The sequence below is a fragment of the Anguilla rostrata genome, chromosome 11 (genome assembly GCF_018555375.3).
Source record: "Anguilla rostrata isolate EN2019 chromosome 11, ASM1855537v3, whole genome shotgun sequence".
Classification (NCBI taxonomy): domain Eukaryota; kingdom Metazoa; phylum Chordata; class Actinopteri; order Anguilliformes; family Anguillidae; genus Anguilla; species Anguilla rostrata.
This window is the reverse complement of record NC_057943.1, coordinates 2,872,155-2,893,689: the sequence shown is the minus strand read 5'-3', so window position 1 is coordinate 2,893,689 and position 21,535 is coordinate 2,872,155. Positions and strand designations below refer to the sequence as shown.

General features: G+C 43.6%; 1 protein-coding gene and 1 long non-coding RNA gene across 2 annotated transcripts; one reads left to right on the top strand and one right to left on the bottom strand.

Annotated features, from left to right (window-relative positions):
* Window positions 1–1,444: 1,444 nt before the first annotated feature.
* On the bottom strand, window positions 1,445–12,571 carry LOC135235214 (acidic mammalian chitinase-like). Its single transcript, XM_064300490.1, has 11 exons — window positions 12,414–12,571; window positions 11,238–11,267; window positions 10,248–10,449; window positions 9,467–9,523; window positions 7,006–7,171; window positions 6,137–6,261; window positions 4,914–5,037; window positions 4,439–4,624; window positions 3,691–3,807; window positions 3,406–3,547; window positions 1,445–2,476 (listed from the first exon to the last, which is right to left on the bottom strand). The coding sequence occupies exons 1-11, from the start codon at window positions 12,436–12,438 to the stop codon at window positions 2,178–2,180; spliced, it is 1,473 nt and encodes a 490-aa protein (XP_064156560.1). The 5' UTR covers window positions 12,439–12,571; the 3' UTR covers window positions 1,445–2,177.
* LOC135235215 (uncharacterized) lies at window positions 7,550–20,922 on the top strand. The gene is made up of 6 exons (XR_010324321.1): window positions 7,550–7,862; window positions 17,631–17,672; window positions 17,869–18,004; window positions 18,464–18,570; window positions 19,380–19,441; window positions 20,029–20,922. It is a non-coding gene; the product is annotated as an uncharacterized LOC135235215 (long non-coding RNA).
* Window positions 20,923–21,535: the final 613 nt, after the last annotated feature.

The following is a 21,535-nucleotide window of genomic DNA, read 5'->3' as shown; positions in this document are numbered from 1 at the left end:
TCTAAAGAAACACCGTTAATGCAGAATCGGTTGGTTTTTATCATTTGAAGCGCTGCCTCACAGAACCAACAGATTATAATGTCAGAATCTGCTCCTATCAATGAGATTTCCTTGGGGTGCTGTAGGCTATTGCTTGTAGTTTTAACTGTTAGGCCATATATTATACTGAAGCCTGGGTGTTCGTCAAGAGAGTCATGGGTGTCACAGATTCTCCCCATTTTCTTAACCAATTCTGCGGTTTACTCAATTTTTAGTGCTTTCCCTTATTTCTGGGCAGTTTTGGATGATAAATGTCAGCCTTAACATAGTCTATACAGATTCTGGAATGCTCGGGGTCGGGATCAAGATTCCCATTCATTTTAGTTGTTGCAGTCAGATGTTTTATGGCCACTGTCAACAGCATCCCCCGTTATGGTAACTTTCATTGACAAGACGGGTTCCCTCAAAGACCAAACTGAGAAATGTGCAACATGTTATACCAAAACAAACAATAGCAGATTATTATTATTAGTAGTAGTAGTAGTAGTAGTAGTATAAATAAAATTGGACAGACAGTAACTGTGTTTTATTTTAATGAGGAAATTTGAGCATGATCTGTTTCTAACAAAATTATGTTAATGGTGAAACAGCCTGCTTTTTCTTTCCTCGATTAAATGCACCAGCCTATCAATATTTTACTTGTAGGTTATTTGTTCATAGCAGCCGGTTATAGCCCATAGATTTTTTTGAAACTTCAAGTACTTGTTACTGTTGCTATAGTTACAGGTGTTATTTAAATGGTTTCCCACTGCTGTCCATGAGGTAATTTAATAATAAACGTTTTTCAATTTCTTTCACTTTTTTCAGTTTTCTGTGATTTTCAACAACTTTGCTGTGACTGCTCCATGACTTCAGCCAATATTTTCTGTGACAAACACCCATCCTTAATTATAGCCTATGATTGTTAATTTAGGAGGCCAAAACGATCATGTTGCTGAAGTATTTGGGCTATACGTTAACCGTTAGTGATTCGAGTAATTTTTATTGATAGTTAAAAAGGCCTACAGAATTGCTCTTACCCACAAAGACATAACTAGTTATGTTAATGAAAGGTGTACACCACAGTACTGTATTGACCTGACATGCAGGTCTAATTCACTGAATGTTTTTCCTGTACTTTAAGTCCACTACAGGCCTGCCTCTCTTCTTATCCTACAGTTTTGACTTCACTAAGTTTTTGCACATCCATTTTGTACGTTCCAATCTTTACTGACAGCCGTTCCAATCTTTACTGACAGCATGTATGTCAAAGTTGTCCGTCAGCAGTAACACTGCCTGGCAAACCTTGAAAAATGTTAACTTTTCAAAGTGCGTCTGTCACACGGCATGTCGCCCCCTAGTGCCATAACAGACCCACTACTTTGCACCTTTGGTTGTATTGAGTAACATTGATCGTCTGAGACGGTTGTTGTGTTTTTATGTTGCTTTTATTGAAACTGCTGGATGATGGGTGTTACCAATACATTGGCCTCAGGCAAAGGAAAACAGTTTTCCCAATCTTCAGACAGATGGCGCACAAGCATCTACAAACCAGCCCGACTTGCACAATGATACAGATCTAATACTGATTGTGTTTTGTGTGTATTGCGTTAATCGCAGCAGTGTTGTGAAAACAGGAAAGCGTTGGGCTCAAACAGCCACAGGTGTTGATCAATTCTGCAATTTTTCAGAAACACTGTAGTTTTCACAGCAAGAGTTTAGATTTTTCAGGCTTTGCTGTCAACAAGCACTGATGTGCAAAACACTACAAAAGACACTGAAAAATTTCTTTGCCTTATTCAATGTTTTTATATCTTGTGGTAATTACAGGTTGCCGAAAAACAAAGGGGTTTAAAAGCCGAAGGTATTACGATAATTGGCCTGTATTCACAACAAATAGAAGTTTTTTGTTTTTAATTTTGTGAGCAGGTTTTTTCAAAGAGCTGCATTTATAAAGACTGTAAATACATCAACTTGAAAATTTACAAATAACAACAGTGAAGGGTGTACAGAATGTCAGGTGTTGTTGTACCTAATGGTGTTACTTTCCCTAACCCCTCTTTCATGATGTCATAATGGCAGTCACAGACATCACCCAACCATAGCTCTCACTGCTGTGGTGGAAGGTTTATGAATGCAGCCCTCTGATTGGATCAGGCTTAGGCCCAGTTGCAGCAGCTGCAGCTGGCGTCGAAGGTCAGGCCAGTGGCGCAGTGCTGGAAGTAGGTCTGTCCGCCGCTGCACTGGTAGAACTGGTTCTTGTCGGTGGGGTCGGGGTACATTCCGTTGGCCTTGCCCGTGCAGAAGCTGGGGTTCATGCCGCTGGTGCCGCTGGAGCTGCTCCCGCCAGAGCTGCCGCCAGAACTCCCGCCGGAGTTGCCGGAGTTAGCGCTGGTACTGCCGCCGCCGGTGGTCACTCCCTTGATGGGAGGCAGGGGAGTGGCAGGAGGGGAGCAGGCTGGGACAGATGAGGACAAAAAAAAAAGGTCAAGTGACACGTGTGTATGTGCGCAGGTATTTACGTGCGTGTGTGCTTGTGTGTATAAAAGTGTGTTTGTGTGCACAGGTCGTTGTGCGTTTAATCATGCATATCTTCTTTTGTTGCATGATTTTTCCCGAAGTGTGATGATGCAATTCAGACCAGGAACATTGTATATATGGCATCCATGTGTACATATGGCGACCTGCTTAGAGGACAATGCCCCTTAATTTGCATTGCGTACAATAGAATAAAGGTATAGAAGAGTGCTTTGGTCCTTCTCTGTAGGTAAGACTAATCTGGGAGTTGAACACTAATTACTTTAAGGCATTTTGCTGTCTTATCCACAGGGACTCACACAGCTTATTCTTGCTGTTTATTAATACAGCTGGATATGTACTGAAGCAGTTTCGATTAATTACCTCACTAAAGAACACTGGTGGCAGTGCCACACCTGGGAATGGAACCTGCAACCTCTGAGTTTGATTCGAGTTTCCTAAGCACTACACGACGCTACAGCTTCTGTATTACCTGTTTATTAATGCAGCAGGCATTCTAATTCAGATTAAAACCTGGAGCATTCACCTTTTATTTCACACTTGGAAACACTGTAAAGCTACAGTAAAATCAGACTGCAGTAGCACTGCGGTAAAATCTGAGATCAGTAGAGATGCACTGAAATCAGATTTCAGAAGATCTGCCTTGTAATCTGCCATTGTACCCTTGAGCAAGGTACTTAACCTGTATTGCTTCAGTATGTATCCAGCTGTATAAACTGATACAATGTAAAATGCGATGTAAAAGTTGTGTAAGTCGCTCTGGATAAGAGCGTTCGCTAAATGCCTGTGATGTAATGTAATGTAATCAGAGTGCAGTACAGCTGCACAGAGCTGTTTTTGGAGCCTTACTTGCTTGGTCCAGGCCAAAGGCCTTGTGCAGCACGGTGATCAGGGGGTATTTGCCCTGGTTGCAGAAGGTCCCCAAGTAGTCGTCCATGTCGATGGTCCACACCATGGCCCCAGCATACTTGTTCTGCATTACCCACTGGGCCTATAGAGGAGCAGCCATCGGTCGAAGGATGAAGCTACTGCATCTCCAAGGAAATGTAGCTTAACGGTATGTCATGACCACGAGCATTCAGCCACTTTCTGCTTCAGCAGATTTTCTCATCGAATTGGACTCTGCGCGCTCACCTTGATCTCGAAGCTCTTGACGTTGTCATAGCCCACCCACTGATTTCCCTTGTAGGCATATGGGACGTCCTGGGGACTGTTCCACACTTCCGTCGCTCCCTCCAAAAAGCCGCAGATCTGAGACCCGGAAAAAAACAACTGGTTTTAAACTTATGCCACCCACATGTGCACATCAGACACTGACTCTGAAGCATGAGACCTACTCTGGTGCGCTTGCCTTCAAGCCTAGTTTGTGCTCACAGTGAGGGCCTTTATGAGCTGAGCAAGTGATGAACATAAACCTCAAATGCTTTACTCCTGACTGCATATGTCAAAAGTGACTTACACCGTGCAAACATCTGCACCGTGTAAACTCAGTCACAGTCTACGTTGTTACTCACTGCTGCCTAACACTGCTTAATATCAAAGAAAACGGAAACAACAAAAACAAATGTCTCGCAAGCAAAGGCAGATGTGGCATACTGGTGTTTCCTCAACTGGGAAAGGATCTTGGTGCTATGATAACGCCGGACCAGAAGAAGACCTTTGCTGGCTTTAGTGGGATGTTGGTGCTATGGTATCGCTGGACCAGAAGAAGGCCTTTGTTGGCTTTAGTGGGATGTTGGTGCTATGGTATCGCTGGACCAGAAGAAGGCCTTTGTTGGCTTTAGTGGGATGTTGGTGCTATGGTATCGCTGGACCAGAAGAAGGCCTTTGTTGGCTTTAGTGGGATGTTGGTGCTATGGTAACGCTGGGCCGGGGATGGTACCTCAAAGTAGGCCAGCTCTCCAGCCTCCTGGGTGTACTTCCCTGGCAGTCCAGCCCCGGAGATGGCGGCGCCGACGCCGTGGTTGGCGGGGTTGGTCAGCGTGAAGGTGTTGCCGTAGGTGGGGAATCCGACCAGCAGCTTCTCAGCAGGGGCACCGTTGCTTTGCCAGTAGTGCATGGCGTAGTCCTGGCACAGCCAAAACAGCACTATGACATCACACACTAGGGCAACCAATCAGCTCGTGCCACATGCACACACCCCCAGAAACGCAATAATGCCCAAACAGAGACCAAAGCACTCATACAAACACACACACACACATGCAAAAGCACAGAAATACACACAAACACATAGACCAAAGCACTCATACAAACACACATATTGCATACACACACACACACACACACGCACATGCCCGTGGGTGGGTACATGGGGCTTTAATTCCCAGTGAGGAGGTTTAGCTTGTGCTGCTCACCACATTGAAGTAGATGTAGCCTCCTTGGTCAGCAGGACCCCTGTAGAGGGGGCTGCACTCCCCAGTGAAGGGATCCCAAGACCCGTGCATGTCGTAGCTCATCACATTGATCATGTCCAGAGACCTGAGAGACGCAGCGAGAAAGGCCGAGAATAGCTACGACACGAAGAGGAGCACTCAAACCACAGCTGGACTTGTGCTGCTGCATCTTTATGGCCTTACGGCACACCGAGCCTGACCTGGCTGGAAGTCTGGAAGCTCCAACTTCCTAGGGATGCGCTTTTGATAACAAACTAACGATCAGTTACTTTTGGCGAATCGCTTTTAAAAAATAAAGGAAGTATGTATTTATTTTATTTCATTTATTTACGAATCATGTCCTCTTGTAGATGGGGCTACAATCGGAAGCAGTGCTTTGAGTCAAGTCATCCGCTGACTTACACCACAACGTAGCACTGGTTAAAATTGCTTGAACTGCTCACACATGCAGGAAAAGGATCTGGCAAACAGTCATTTCACTCTGAAGAAGCTCTTGAGGCGTTATGTCTGGGGAGTAGATGATCGACTCATTGAATGCTGGAAAGGGATCGGTACCGTGGTCACTAGGTTTTTTCAGTAGTGGTGATTCAAGGTGCAAAATGAATAGCACCATCATGCTCTCGTGAGTGGCCGATGTAGGGAGGCCCATGTGCTCAGATGGAAGATTTTTTGAAGTTTGTATAATCTGGTATGAGGCTCCACCGTCCAAGACGCCCCTAAACTGTCTGGGATAATTTCATCTCTCCAATTTATATGGTATGCTCAATGCCATGGACTCTCTGCAACCCATGCTTCGTTCCTCTGGTGATTATTATCAAACACCAGACATTTCCTGGATTTCAACATCAACAGTCAAAGTTTTTTACATACCTAAAACTTTTTTTTTCTGAAACTCGACTAGAGGTGGTGTTAGCACGGGTTAATATTGAATAATGTTGTGACCATCAGATGGTGTGCCAAAGGAGAATTATTGAATCTCCATCCCTGTACTTTCTCTCACCTTTAAAATCTTTCACAAATATTACAGTAGAGACTTCATTAACTTAATGTGCTCGACAGTCTTTAGTCACACGAGGCTTATTGCAATTCAGAATGATTCAGCATAATTCCACTCTTTACAGTAAGTTTTTGATTGGCTCATACCAGCCAGTGAGTAACAGCACAAGTTGGTTCGACCTACTTACTGTCCAAGCTGAGGAATCTGATAGGCTGTTTCAATGGTGCCCCGCCCAGAAGAAACTGCTGCAGACATCAGGAGGCGAGCTCTGTTGGTCTGCTTGGCCTCAGCCTCAAAGGCTGCCCTCATTTCCTGTCAAAATAAAAGCGTGAACAACATTAAAACTTCTACAGTTCTATTTCCGAACAATGGTGCCCTGTGAACTTTGCCACATGCGATAACCCCAAAAATATTTGTAACATTTGGGAATATGATAAATATTTAAAGACTGTAATTATACCTGTTAAACTCAAAACACTCACCTTAATGATACCTCACTGACATTGAAAGACATTAAAAATTGACTTTTCTTCTTTGGAAGCAGTGAACGACAAGAGTTTTGCTTCAATGACCCCAAAGCATTCTGGGAGAGGGCTGATAGGAAGCAGCCGTCCTTAACAGGGAGGTTGCAGCTGACCCAGCAAGCGAAGGACCTGTTGGACTACCGCTGTGCTCTCAGAAAGGATGTGCTAATACCCAAGGCACTTTAGGTGTTACAATGTCTGCTTTGAAAGTAACACAAAATGCATTGTCCTTAACTAGACACTGAGGCATGTTAAAAATGACATGTTATGTGCTGTTTTTTTAACACGTCTGTTTTGAGTGTGTGGAAACATCTGTACAGTGGTCTATAGAAGGCCAGGCCATTTTTCCTGCTCTGAGAACATGTTCTTCGTCTCGAATGGCTGGCCTCGACTGTCAATTGGCGGGCTGCTGTCATGGCGATTTTCAAAGCACTGACCAACAGCTGCACCAATAGCAGGGCTGCTGTTGTGGCGATTTGCAAAGCGCCGACCAATAGCGGGGCTGCTGTGCACCCTCTGTGTGGCAACTTACCGCTAACAGAACGGAGAAGAGCTGCTGGTCCTGTGGAGGGCTCCCCCTGTTGGCTGGGTACTCCCAGTCGATATCCAGACCATCAAACTCGTACTGTCGGAGGAAGACGATGACTGAGTCGATGAAGGTCTTGCGGTTGGCAGGGCTGGCTACCATTGCAGAGAATCTGGCCAGGAAGAACGGAGGAAGGGTTTCAGACGTGTGTGGTAACTGGAGACCATTATTACACTATCGAGAAGGACAGGGAGAGAACTGCCGATAACCTCACAAAACAGAACCAATCCTGCATTTCAACACGTTTCATTAAAATTACACAGGAGTAGGGTTGCATAATTTCACTTTTTGCAGGCCTCAAGCACATGATTTTGCGTTTGGGGAGATGTTCTCGAAAAATGTAACCATTTTAAAATACTGACTCCTGAAATGTTTTACATGATTGTAGAGAATTTAAATGAAAGGTGTTTTTTTTTCTCTTCACATTTTTATTTCTCCTTTTTCATGTAACTATTTCAGTTCCTTACTTCTTCAAAGTCTGTTTCCTTACCGGATTTGGCTGAACACACGCACTGATATTTACATAAATTATGAACGTGTTTGCATAGTTTCCTATAAAATAAACAAAACAAAAAAACGGTCGAATATAACGTGCGTTTACACTACCAGGCAACTTCCAATAGGCAGTTCACCTGTTTTATGTACGGTGCATTTTTATTGCGGAACTGCACGTGTCATTTCCGATGAGAAAGCACCCTGAGGAAATGTACGTCACAGGGTCTCTAATTAGGCAATAAGGGTTGGAGTAACATAAAGGACAAGATAGTGACGGAGAGAAGAAGCTGCGGTCTTCCACGTGATCGGTAAGTGCATTTATCAAAAATCAATAAAGATAGCTATAGTAATTTTTTTTTTTTTAAACTAAATGCTTGGTGGTGCCTGCGATTTTTTGGATCTGGATTTTGGATTTACTAAAGTAGACAAAGTATACAGGGCTGTGTTGGCAAACCCAGGCTCTTAACAGTCAATGCAGGTGTTCATTTTTGCTGCGAATGAAGAAATGAATCATAAGGGACCTTATCAGGGCTCGAAATTAACTTTTTTCCTTGGTAGCACTGGTGCTCCCAACTTCAAAAAGTTAGGAGCACCCACCAAAATGTAAGGAGCACCAACAATATATGCAATAGATTTTTTATTGATAAAAAACGACAATATAACAGTACGGTTTACAAGTGACAGTTGAACTGTCACCCTTAAAATGTGTCGACTCTTCAAGGAATTGCGTGTTATGCATTCAAACGACAAAGCGCTTCTCGTCACATTAATACTGCTAATTAAATCAACCGCCAGTAAACTGCATCGGAGAAATTAGCTGTTTCAACCGGGTCGCTACACAAAACAGTACGTTAACGTTTCTTTAAAAAATTCAGTAATTGTTCGCTTCATCTTTTCAGCTTTCGATAACGCTAATAAATTGAACATAAACTTTTGTCTTTAGGTAACATTAGTTAACGCGTTAGCTCTTTGTGTCGCGTGACAGTGGAGTGCAGCGAAAGGGAGTGATTGAAGGCTAATATTAAGCAATTTAAAATCAGCATTAAAGGTAAAAATGTCAAGCTCACCCTCACAGGGCACATACTGAGTGTACTAACTAGCGAATGTACAGAGAAAGAGACGTTCGACTGGGGAAAAAAAAGGTCGCAACAGAACAATTATTTGCACTCGCACAAATGCTCCCAATTATATTTCGAGGTCGCACAATTAAATTTCGGGAGCATATGCAACCAAAAAGGTCGCAATTTCGAGCCCTGAACCTTACCAAGTTCACATTTACCCGCTGATTGAAATATGAATCACGGGTTGCCGTTGAGGTACAGGGCTACCAAATGAATATGAATGGTCAGTCAATCAACTGGTAAACCAAATTTGTCAATCTGTTTTGTTATATACTGTATATCTTGCCAGCAAATAAACATATGGCCCTCAAATTCAAATTCTTGATTCAGTGTGTGTAGCTCAGCCATAAGGAAAGGTTATAATTTGTATACTTAATAAGAACATGTCAGAGCAATGTTGCACTCTAGGATATGACAGACAGGTAATGGAGCATCGGTGTAGCGTTATGGTTGGGATGATTCCACTGCGTATGACGCTGAGGTTGCCAGTTCAATTCCCAGGTGGGGCACTGCCGTTGTGCCCCTTGAGCAAAGGTACCTAACCTGAAATACTTCAGCAACTGTGCTGCTGTATAAATGCCCTGTAGGTAAAAGACAGTACGCTGTGTGTGTCGCTCAGGATAGAAGCGTACACTAAATGCGTATAATGTGCAAACCATGGTTCAGAGACGTGTGGATGGGTTTGTGTTCCACTTTGTGCTGTAGCAGTGAAATGTTATCACACAAGTTATCTTTAATCTCAAAAAGCAACAATGATATGATTTTGAAGGTACAGTATCAGTGTGTCTTACCCAGCGGAGCCAAAGTTCCACCCTCCAACTGACAGCAAAGTCTTCAGGTTTCCATTCCTGTCAAAACATAATGAGAGGGGGAAAATGTTGTGACTGACAGAACTGATGACTGACTGGATCAAATGATTCATGAAGGAGTGGATGGAAGTTTGTGAGTGTGTGAGTGAGTTAATGTGCAAGTGATTAAATGAATGTATGTTAATGAGTTAGTGCGCGAGTGAGTGAACATGTGAGTGAGTGTGTGAATGAGTGATTGAGGCAAGTGCATGAGCATCTATGTAATAGCGATTGGATTGAAGGTAACACTAAAAGTAGACCAGTACCAGTAGGCCTCCGCTACATCTCTTCCCTCTTCAGAATGTTCAGACTGTCTTAATACCCAGTCACTCACCAATCAGCTCTTCTTCTTGCTCCAGTGTCCATCATAAATAGTGGAGACCTCAGACTAGCATACTCTGGTGAAAATTCCAGCTAGCAGCCTAAAATGGGGTCTGCCTGGAACCAGCTTCTGCTCCAGCTGGATACCATCTGGAATTTGGTGGTGGTCTGTTGTGCCAAGCTGGCCCACCAGCAGGACATGGTCTTGCCAGCATGGTTGGTGCCAGCTTGACCATCTCCAAACCAGCCGGAACCAAGTTTATAACCAGGCTAGAACAGAGATGGAATTTCCACCAGGATACGTGTCCCTCCAAACCGCTCCTTGTCTGGGCCTCCCCGTGAAGCCCTCCCCGTGAAGCCCTCCCTGTGAAGGCCCTCCCTGTGAAGGCCCCGCTCGACTCACTTGTTCTTCAGGGCGTTGAACTGGCTGTAGAGTTCCACGTCGTTCCATTCGTATGTGGCGATCATGTTGTTCTTCATGGTGGCGAAGGCGTAGAGCAGGTGTGTACACAGGCAGGGGTCGATGTCATTGGGCATGTAAATGGTGGGAGGGGGTCTGTACTGCGCCCAGTTTGTGAAGTAGCATGACAGGATGTAGGAGGAGCCTAATTAATAAGAAGCAGAGAGGAGCAAAACTGTAAAATGCCAGGATGTTACAGTTTTCCCTGGTGGAAATTTCTGCTTGATTCCAGCCTGGTTTTAAGCTGGTTTCGAGATGGTCAATCTGGTAGCAAGATGGCTGAAATAGCAAGCAGGCTGGCAAGGCCATGTCCTGCTGGTGTCCAGATGGTATCCAGCTAGAGCAGAAGCTGGTTTCAACTAGATTCCGGCTCAGGCTGGTAGCTGGAATTTCCACCGGGGTTACCTTTCAGTGCACTCATACTGTAACATTTGAATTTTCATGCTCTCATTAAGCTGGAAGTTCAACAGAGCAACCGGCAAATTTGAAAATGATTGTGTGCAAAATAGTTAGCTTTCTGTTTGTTCACACGGTATCACCAAATGCAATTTACGATACGCAACCAGCACAAACCATTCTGGTTGATTATGTATCATTCCAACTGCAGTCTGTACCTTACCGTAAGGGTTTTGGTTGTCACATCCCCCAGAACTAGTGATTAAAAATACCCAGCAGTACCAGCGTTCCCATGGTAACCAAAGCACAGTCTACAGTCGGAATGATGAAGGTGACTGTGTGTACTGTGGACGGTCTATAGTACTACTCTGTCCTCCTCGGCTCCAGGCTGCCCTCGGGATGAAGTGCAGACCGGAGTGTTAAGACTCAGAGTAAATGGAAAATGTTGTTTAATTAAGTCAGTGGCTGTCACAGACCCCACAGCCCAACCAGAGGCGCCGCCATTTTATCACACGCCACACCGTGAGGTAGACCTACCGAGCTGCGCGTGGAGCAGCAGGGCCAGAGCTGTGAAGAGAAAACACACACACACACACACACGTACAAACCCACACACATACACACACACACACACACACACGTACAAACCCACATACACACACACACACACACACACACACACGTACAAACCCACATACACACACACACACACACGTACAAACCCACATACACACACACACACACACATACAAACCCACATACACACACACACACATACGCACACACACACACACACAAACCCACATACACACACACACACACACACATACGCACATACACACACATACACACACACATACAAACACAAACCCACATACACACGCACACACACATACGCACATACACACACACATACAAACCCACATACACACACATACACACGCACACACACATACGCACATATACACACACACACACATACAAACCCACATACGCACACACACACACGCACACACACACATACATACGCACATACACACACACACACACATACATACGCACACACACACACACGAACATTCACACACATGCGCACACACACACACACGAACATTCACACACATACGCATATTAATTATTACTTCTTTTGTTTTTTTTACATTTACACATATGCAATCACAGATATTTTCTAAAAATAATTCTGTTTTAGACCACAGGCATAATCTGAAAATATGAGACTTTGTTTAGTGGAAGTTTAAAGCAATAATTTAAAATAAAATTAGCCAGCCCAGAGATAGTAATAAACCGCACAAGCTGCTCTCAGGTCACTTTAGAAACCATACTGCACCAGCACAATAATAATAATAATAATTAGCTGACTATATATCTTACTATTATAACTAAATAATAACTTATTACTAAAAAGTGTGCATTTCCAATAATCTTTGCAGGTGCTGGATCAAGAAAAAAATAATGAAACATAATGTCTGTATACTGCGTAATTCTTTCTAGAATGTTTATTTCAAAAACATGAAAGGATGGCCAACAGTTTGATCTTGTGGGGATGGTTGTCAGGTATATACTGGTATATATATGTACTGTATATGCATATATTGAAACTTAAAATATGCTGCACTAATGGGTCTAGCCAGTGTATTTAGTATAGCGATGCTATTTAGGTCTTACAGGATTTTAAATAGCAGAATTACTCACCCGTCAGCAACAGTACTTTGCCCATGATTGCCTTGTACAAAGAATGCACAGACTACCTGGGCTTTTATACTTTTAAGCGCTGGCTTCCAAATGTTTTCGCCCAACTTTTATTTGCCGTGAGATTGAGTTCCATCACTGCGGATTAGCAAGGCTGCTGGAAAAGGTCAGAAAGTGTGATTGGGTATCGTTAAATATCTCCAGGGCAGTTTCCGCAAACAAGTCGCGGCGCACTTTAGTTATGTACAGTTTGATACAGCGAAAGGAGGCTTTTGTCTGATTTACAGAGCCTGCCGTCCTCAGAACAATGTCTCACGCTGTGGTCCAAACTGCAGGTCAACCCAGACGTGTTCTGTGAGAATAAATACAGTAGAACGAATCTCTTATGCGCTGTGGAAAAAATTTTACGTGTGTGTTCTTTTTTTCCGAGATATTTGCTGGGTAGACTAAATGAAAAAGAAGATAATGCTACTAATGTAGAAGAAGGAATTTTTTACTGGTACACAAAAACTTCAACACAAAAAAAAACGTAATGTTATAACTGACTACAAGGTCTATAATGAGGCCTTTAAATGAGTTTGCTGAAAATAGTTTAGCACTCCATGGATGACTTGATCCTGGCCGTGACTTAACTTATCCTAAAAACTTATCCCGCAAATTTTCCATCATGCTATCATTCCCAAAGCACCAGTGCAGGATTGTTTACTAGTATGTAAAGCTGAATGCAGTAGTTCATTGTTTGATCAGTGATGTCATGCTGATACTGTTATCTGGAGTGCTGATTGAAATGGGGAAGTGCATGCAGACAAACACTGCGCCATTTGACATTCAGCTTGTACTGTGCAACAATTTAAATACTGTTTTATGAGAGAAATAGCATATGACAGGAACTAAATAAAAAAATACACTTAAAAGCAACTCATAGTTGCTTTATTGACTTCCTCATATGGGACTTATCTGTACTAGTTACTCTGCAGAATTTATTTATTATTTATTTATGACTTTATAAAATATTTATAACTTCATTCAAAGATAAAGCAGCCGGATCCAACCCCTTTTCACTCTGTCATTGAACAGTCTTTTTGGAATCGTCAATCAATCAATCAAATTTTATTTATATAGCGTATTTCACAGCAATTGTCACAATATGTTTCACAGACAACCAGGGCCTAGACCCACACAGGAGCAAACCGTCCTTTTGGGTGGCAGGATTCTAGACTCTAACGGTGCTGTGTAGGGAGCCAATCGCTAATAAATAAAGTTGAGCAATGTCCTTGATCGGGAATTGCGCTTATGCAGAAGTGACGTTGATAATAACAGGTGCCGAAGGTTCACCATATTAGGCCAAAAAGCTAGAACAGTGGTTGTAGATAACACTCACTTTCACAACTGTTCACATCCTGCGTTTTGTTGCCTCTGCTGGATCGCCACCAAAAAAAAAAAAAACTACACTAAAAAATGAGGAAGGGCAATCAGAACATATCTATGATTTTATTTTCGACTGTAGCATATTCATCATAGCTAGCCACCTGCAGGAGACTGTGAACTGGATTTCACAATAAGGGCACTGTTTCAGGAGCTGTGCAGCAGGTCAGTAGAAGTTCGTGACTTCCTGCGGAAGTGTAAACAGTTGTAACAGGCTACACCTTCGGTTGTGGTTATGCAGTAATTCAGCAAATTCAGCCTCAAATTTTATTACATGGAAATGTGCCGGACATTGAAACTGAAATCCATTGGTAATTCTGTCTGATTATTTTTTATTGTGTGCTACAAGTAAAAATAAAAATAAAACATTCTACCTTTAAAAAAAAAAAAAATGTACACAATTTTGCAAGAAAAGTGAAAGTGTTAATTTATGCGAAGCTTGGAGGAAGTGAAAATACAGAACTTCATCCTCCAATCAGTGTCTGTGATCAGTGTGTCAGGTCAACGTTTGTCTGTGATCAGCATTTCTCTCTGATCAGTGTGTGTGTGTGTGTGTGTGTGTCTGATCAGGGTGTATCTCGGATCAGCTTGTGTGTGTCTGATCAGTGTGTGTGTCTCTGATCAGTGTGTGTCAGATCAGCATGTGTCTGTGATCAGCGTGACTCTGTGATCAGTGTGTGTGTCTCTGATCAGCGTGTGTCTGATCAGCCTGTGTCTCTGATCAGTGTGTGTCAGATCAGCGTGTGTCTGTGATCAGTGTGTGTGTGTGTGTGTGTCTGATCAGCGTGTATCTCGGATCAGCTTGTGTGTGTCTGATCAGTGTGTGTGTCTCTGATATATTAGACAAATGTAAGGTGACTGCATACCGTAACTGAATGAATTATAAAGGAATATTATTTCTCTGCTTCATGCGCAGTAAGGGTCTGATTTACTTAGACCTTTAGCCGGTGCAAAACTTTTTAGCATTAAGAATAATAAGTGCAAAAAGAAGCGTTCTAGGCACTCATATAGTAATCCAATGAGGAGAGCAGGAAAAGGGTAACATTAAAAAGCCTTCATTATAATGGCTAAATAAACAAAAAAGCCAACATGTTTCGATCGAGAACCGATCTTCATCAGGGCATCAGAGTAAATGGAAAGTCGTTTAATTAAGTCAGTGGCTGTCACAGGCCCCACAGCCCAACCAGAGGCGCCGCCATTTTATCACACGCCACACCGTGAGGTAGACCTACCGAGCTGCGCGTGGAGCAGCAGGGTCAGAGCTGTGAAGAGAAAACACACACACACACACGTACAAACCCACATACACACACACACACACATACGCACACACACACGTACAAACCCACATACACACACATACACACACACACACACACGTACAAACCCACATACACACACACACGTACAAACCCACATACACACACACACACATACGCACATACGCACATACAAACCCACATACACACGCACACACAAACCCACATACGCACACACACACACACACGTACAAAACCCACATACACACACACACACACACACAAACACACATACAAACACACACACACACACACACACATATGCGCACACACACACACACACACAAACCCACGCACACACACACAGTACAAACCCACATACACACACACACACACGTACAAACCCACATACACACACACACACACACATACCCACATACACACACACACACACAAACCCACATACACACCACATACACACACATACACATACGCACATACACACATACAAACACACACACACACACACACACACACACACACACACACACATACAAACCCACATACACACACATACACACTCATGCACACACACACACACATACAAACCCACATACACACATATACACACACACACACATACAAACCCACATACACACCCATACACACATACGCACATACAAACCCACATACACACACATACACACACACACACATGTACAAACCCACATACACACACACACACAAACACATACACACACAAACCCACATACACACACATACACATACACACACATACACACACACACACATACAAACCCACATACACACACACACACACAAACCCACATACACACACACATGTACAAACCCACATACACACACATACACACACACACACATGTACAAATCCACATACACACAAATATGCACACGCACACACACACACACAAACCCACATACACACACACACATACACACACATACGCACATACACACACACACACATACAAACCCACATACACACAAATACGCACACGCACACACATGCACACACACACATACATACGCACATACACACACACATACATTCACACGCATATACGCACACACACGTGGAGCAGCAGGGCCAGAGCTGTGAAGAGAAAACACACGGTTCTCGCAGTCAGTGGTAAAAGTGCAAAGGACAGCTTTCACACTGAGAAGCAATGGCTGCTCATAATTCACTGATGCAAGGAGTATGCGATGCATTTTAGTTCATTTAAGAAGCACTGTTAATCAAAATGACGCATTTTAATTTGAATACTCTGTGATGTTAGGTTTTCCTCATTGGACCCGGCGAATGTGCATGAGTGCCAGCTTTTTAAAGGGATAGATATTTGTGGTTTAAAAAAAAAAAACGATTTCAGTTTTAGTGTATAATACCAATTTGTGAAAGCTATAGTAAGCATTGGCTAAGTCAGTAAAATTATGGCAAGTCAAACTAGAAGTGAGGCATGATTACAAGAGATCTGATCAAGGGCTATAACATCAGGATGAATGCACAATTGCAACACAAATGTGCTAGACGAAGATACAAGTGTTCAGACCACAGCGGAAAATTGGCAACGACTAAGTGGTTCGTAGAGGAACAGGGAGCTTGTTCCACCACTGGGGAGAAGGGTGGAGAAGCTCAGTGGTAGGGACGAGCGAGAACCATTCACCCAGATGGGAGGGAGTGTGAGTCGCCCTGGTGTTGCAGAGCAGAGTGGTTGAGCAGGCGTGTAGGGCTGAATCATGTCCTGCAGGTAGGTGGAGGCTGTCCTGTTGGCTGCAGTGTAGGCCAGGGGTCACAACTTTGGACCTGATCCTGGCAGCAACTGGTAGCCAGGGGAGTGATATTCAAGAACTTGGAGGTTGGAAGTTTGGAAGGAAGGTTGAAGACAAGACAAGCAGCAGAGTTCTGGATGAGTTGTAGGGGCTGTGGGGCACAGGCTGGTAGGCTTGCAGTAATCTAGACAGGACATTTCCAGGACCTGGATGAGTAGGTGGGTGGAGCACGTGGTCAGGTACGACCGAATCCTCCTGATGTTGGAGGAATTTGCAGGACCATGATGCTGGTGGGTGGGTTTGTCCTGGGGAGTAGGGTTACGTCACTAGATAAGCCAAAGCGTTCTGGATACTAGCCACCTACCCCCTCAAAGTAGGCCAGAAGGCCATCTGCAGAAAGGGAAGAGGGAGAGGCAGACAGTGGTGGAATTAGGAGGGAAAGATGGGGTCTTAGCCGATGTGATAGCCAATGTGAAGGCTGCCAGCAAGGGGTGATATGAGGTCAGGTCATCGGAGCATCAGGATCTCCTCCATTTTCTCTTGGATAATTTAGATTCATGCACAAGGTTCTGATGACTTTCTGGCATTACAATGGCAGGTATTGGAGTATGCAGGGGTTTGTGGTCGAAAGCAAGAACGTGCACGCACAAAAAAAGCAGCTTGTACAGCATGTTATGCTTCCAGTTTCACACATTGCTATGATTGATTTTTGCTTTATACTTCACAGATAACACAAAGAAAGCAAAAATGGGGTCTGGTTCATCCAAAAGTAAGTAACGTGTGTTTAATAAATTTGATTTATTAATTTAATGTAAATTCAAAATTGAAACACATATTTTCTTAGTTTATTTTGCCGTCTTATTAAATTTTTTTATTATTTCTAAATGTTTGCCTCTTAATTGTAAATAATAATTGTAATTTTTATCCATTTATCAATTTTTATGTGTGTGAATGCATAAATACAGAAACAACAACCACAACCACTGCGACAACAACTACGACGACAACGACAACCACAGCTGCACCCACAGCTGCACCCACAACTGCACCCACAACAACTAGAGCAGTACCAACCACAACTCCAGCACCAGTATTGGAAAGGTATAAAACATTCAAAAACCAAAATTGTATTTTGAATTTAAAAAATGGTCCTTACACTCACCATGGGTTCTGTTATTTAGCGGGAGAGTTTCAGCAGAATGTTTACGGAGGTTTTGGCTTCAGGCTGCTGGAAGGCTCCTCCTGTTACCAGTGCAGTATTTCATTTAACTGGTGAGAATGTCAGTGGGAGATATCCACGGAGTTACGTTTTTCCCATGCGAGCATTTGTGGCTGGAGAAGACCCACCTGTAACCTGTGGCGTGCCCGAGCTGGTCTCTTTTAGATTATTTCCGCAACTCGCGGCACATCGGTGACCTCCTGTGGTTTCCTCAGTGAAAATAAAACTACAAAACCAATAAAACTACAAAAACCAAAAGGCATGCAGGCCGGAACACAGGACGAGCCCCAGCACTGTCGGAGAAGGCTGATCCCAGTCGTGTTTTCACCCTTATTTTAAAGGTTGAACACTGAGCAGCAGATCATAATAGCATTCTCCTGCCTGGGGTTACTTCTGATCATCACAGCTGTGGTGGCAGTTTACTTTCTGTGGAGAAGAAAAGCGTTGGGTGAGTAGATTAACTAATTATAATAATAATAATAATAATAATAATAATAAGTACCTTTAAAAGCATACTATGCAGGATTTTTGGCCTTGCTGTGGTCCTATGTTTACAATCAAAAAAGTCTCCTCCTGCGTCCTCAACCCCGCCCACTCACCTCCGTTTCATATTTTATATTTGTTTTTATACCATGTATATTTCTGTATCTTTGTTTTTCGATACCTGACGCCATCGAGGAAAAACTATTTCAGGGTTGACTCTGGTTTTTGAACGAGCCCAGCCGGCTTGTCGTTTTGCTTCGCTGTGCTTGTGTTTCTTCACCTCCGCCATTGCAGCAGCTAGCTGGCTACAAACGCTCAGCTGAAACCTGATCCCACCCCACAGGCTCTGTAGCCACACCCACCCCTCCCCACACAGAAAAGAGCGTTACACCCAGAAACGTCCCAAGTACATCTTGGACGAAGAGAAACTGTCAGAGGAGCACGAATTCAGTGCGCGGAGTAGAGGCCGCCAGTGCATCATAGATATGAATGAACATGCTTATTTTATAATATTTTCAAGGTAAACATCCTGCAAAGTTTGCCTTTAATGCAAGTTATTTTAATTGTTACACTACAGTACTGGCCAATTTTACGGAGAAACAGCAGTTGGATCAGTGTGTGTGTGTGTGTATGTGTATTGCTATGCTTTTCCCGTGCTGTCCCATGGAATGTATGTATAACATGTAATGTACCCAGCTCTGTATCACCACGGTTACCAGCCAACAGCACTGCCGTGCACGTAAAGCCCATTCCTCTGTGTTTCCAACTCTCCAGCCAGGAAACCAGCTGGGGCAAGAAATGAAGCCATAGAGAGAACAGGAGCAACGGACACAGAGGTAAGGATAGTCGCATTTAACACGACTTCACAAGAACACGTTCATTAATGCGCCACGAGAGATCAGTGTTCTAACGCCTAAGGCTCAGAAGGGTCAATGAACTAAAACTGAACATTGTTTGTAAGCATTCTCAGAAGACTAATATTACTTCCTGGATGTATGAATACAGTTTGGAAATGTGCTGGTGAGCATTTCATCACTCCCAGTAGGATATTCCCTGGACAGTGCGAATGTGATGAGTCTAGGTGGGCTGTCTTTGTGTCCTGATGTAGATCTTCTCACTTCCTTTCCTGAGTCGCTACAGGAAGTAAATGGGGCATCATAATAACTGTACGGGATCATGCATTTGCTTATCAGCATGTCAGTCTTTTTTAAAAGATGTGCTGTTCACCCATTTGGTCTTCCCGGGGTCCTATGCGCAACAGAGCCAAAATGGCTCTGATGTTAACCCATTGGCTCTTCACAGGTTCCTGTGTGCATCACAGAGCCAAAATGGCTGTGCCATTAACCCGTCGGCTCTTCCCGGGTTCCAGAGCGCTGCAACAGAGCCAAAATGGCTGTGCTGTTAACCCATTGGCTCTTCCCAGGTTCCTGTATGCGTCACAGAGAGCACCTATGCGAACGTGCTGAAGAAGCAGCCGTGGGAACCAGCAGAGACGGTCACCTACAGCGAGCTGACCATCCACAGGGGGACGGGCCGGGCCTCTCTGCAGCCTTCCGAAACGACGGAATACGCCTGCGTCCACGTGAACGACGCCTGAATTCTGAACCGCCTGCCGTGCGAAATGCACTGTCCCGCCCGAGGGTATGAACTGCAAACTCTTAGCAAGAAGGGAATCCCACAATGCAATGCTCCGCGCGACGCAGAGAGGATAGGGTTAGGGTTCGGCTCCATTTCGGTTTGTTCCGCAGAGCAGCTTGTTCACTCGTTGCACGTCACAAATTTCATCTCAAAATGGCTGACTGGAGGGAAGAGGGCGAGGGAAGGGAACATGTTAAAGTGGATCTGAATGCAGCCATGTTTTCTTCCTGCACGTATCTTCTGAGGGTTCATCCTGGGAGATGCCATTTTAGCATTTCACATTACATTACAGGCATTTAGCAGATGCTCTTATCCAGAGCAACTTACACAACCTTTTACATGGCATTTACATTGCATCTATTTATACAGCTGGATATGCACTGAAGCAATATGGGTGCAACAACCTGGGAATCGAACCTGCGACCTTTAGGTTACAAGTTCCAGCTCCTTACCTATTATACACTGCTGTCCCAGCATGTGGGTGGCACAGACCACACTTCCTGTTAGTGCTCAATTTTTGCTTGACTATATAATATATACAGTCTGTGTATATACTGTGTTTCTGTTTCTGTGCGTGATTAATTTGGTTTACTTTGGTTTATTTGGTCTGCTGCGATCACTTCACTGGCTACCGGTCGCTGCCAGGATCCGATTCAATGCCCTGACCCTTGCCTACACTGCCGCCAACAGGACAGCCCCCATCTACTGCAGGCTATATTCATTCTATGTGCCTGCTCGACATCGCCTGCCGAGGTCTTCACCTCTCCCACCGCCAGTGGACTAGCAGAGCTCACCTAGCTCCCCAGTGGTGGAACGAACTCACCTTGTCCTCTCCGAACTCCCTCACATCCATCTCCGTGCTGAAGACCATCTTCAGACTATACTAATGAACCACCACCACACTGTATAATTGAACAACATAAAATTTAAGAAACTTACATTGCCACTTCCTGCAATTGGTAAATTGTATTGTCCTAATACTGGAACTTATTCTTCTGCCTATTGTGCTTTGCGATGTAGACACAGGAATTTCTTTGTTCCTACTAGCAAAGCTTTACAAATAGTAATTGTACTACTGAACCACATGTCACATTGTCTACATCATGAAAATGCACTTTTTGTACCGTTGGATAAACCTGCTAAATTGATGTAATGTTGGACAATGTTGTTTGTTAATTTACGGTAACAACATGTTCTTCTGTAATGTTTTGTCTTATTTGTTTTTGTTATGTGTGACTATGTAGGTTTCTTTTCTTCTTCACCGGTGCTGACTAGGAACTATCTACTCCTCT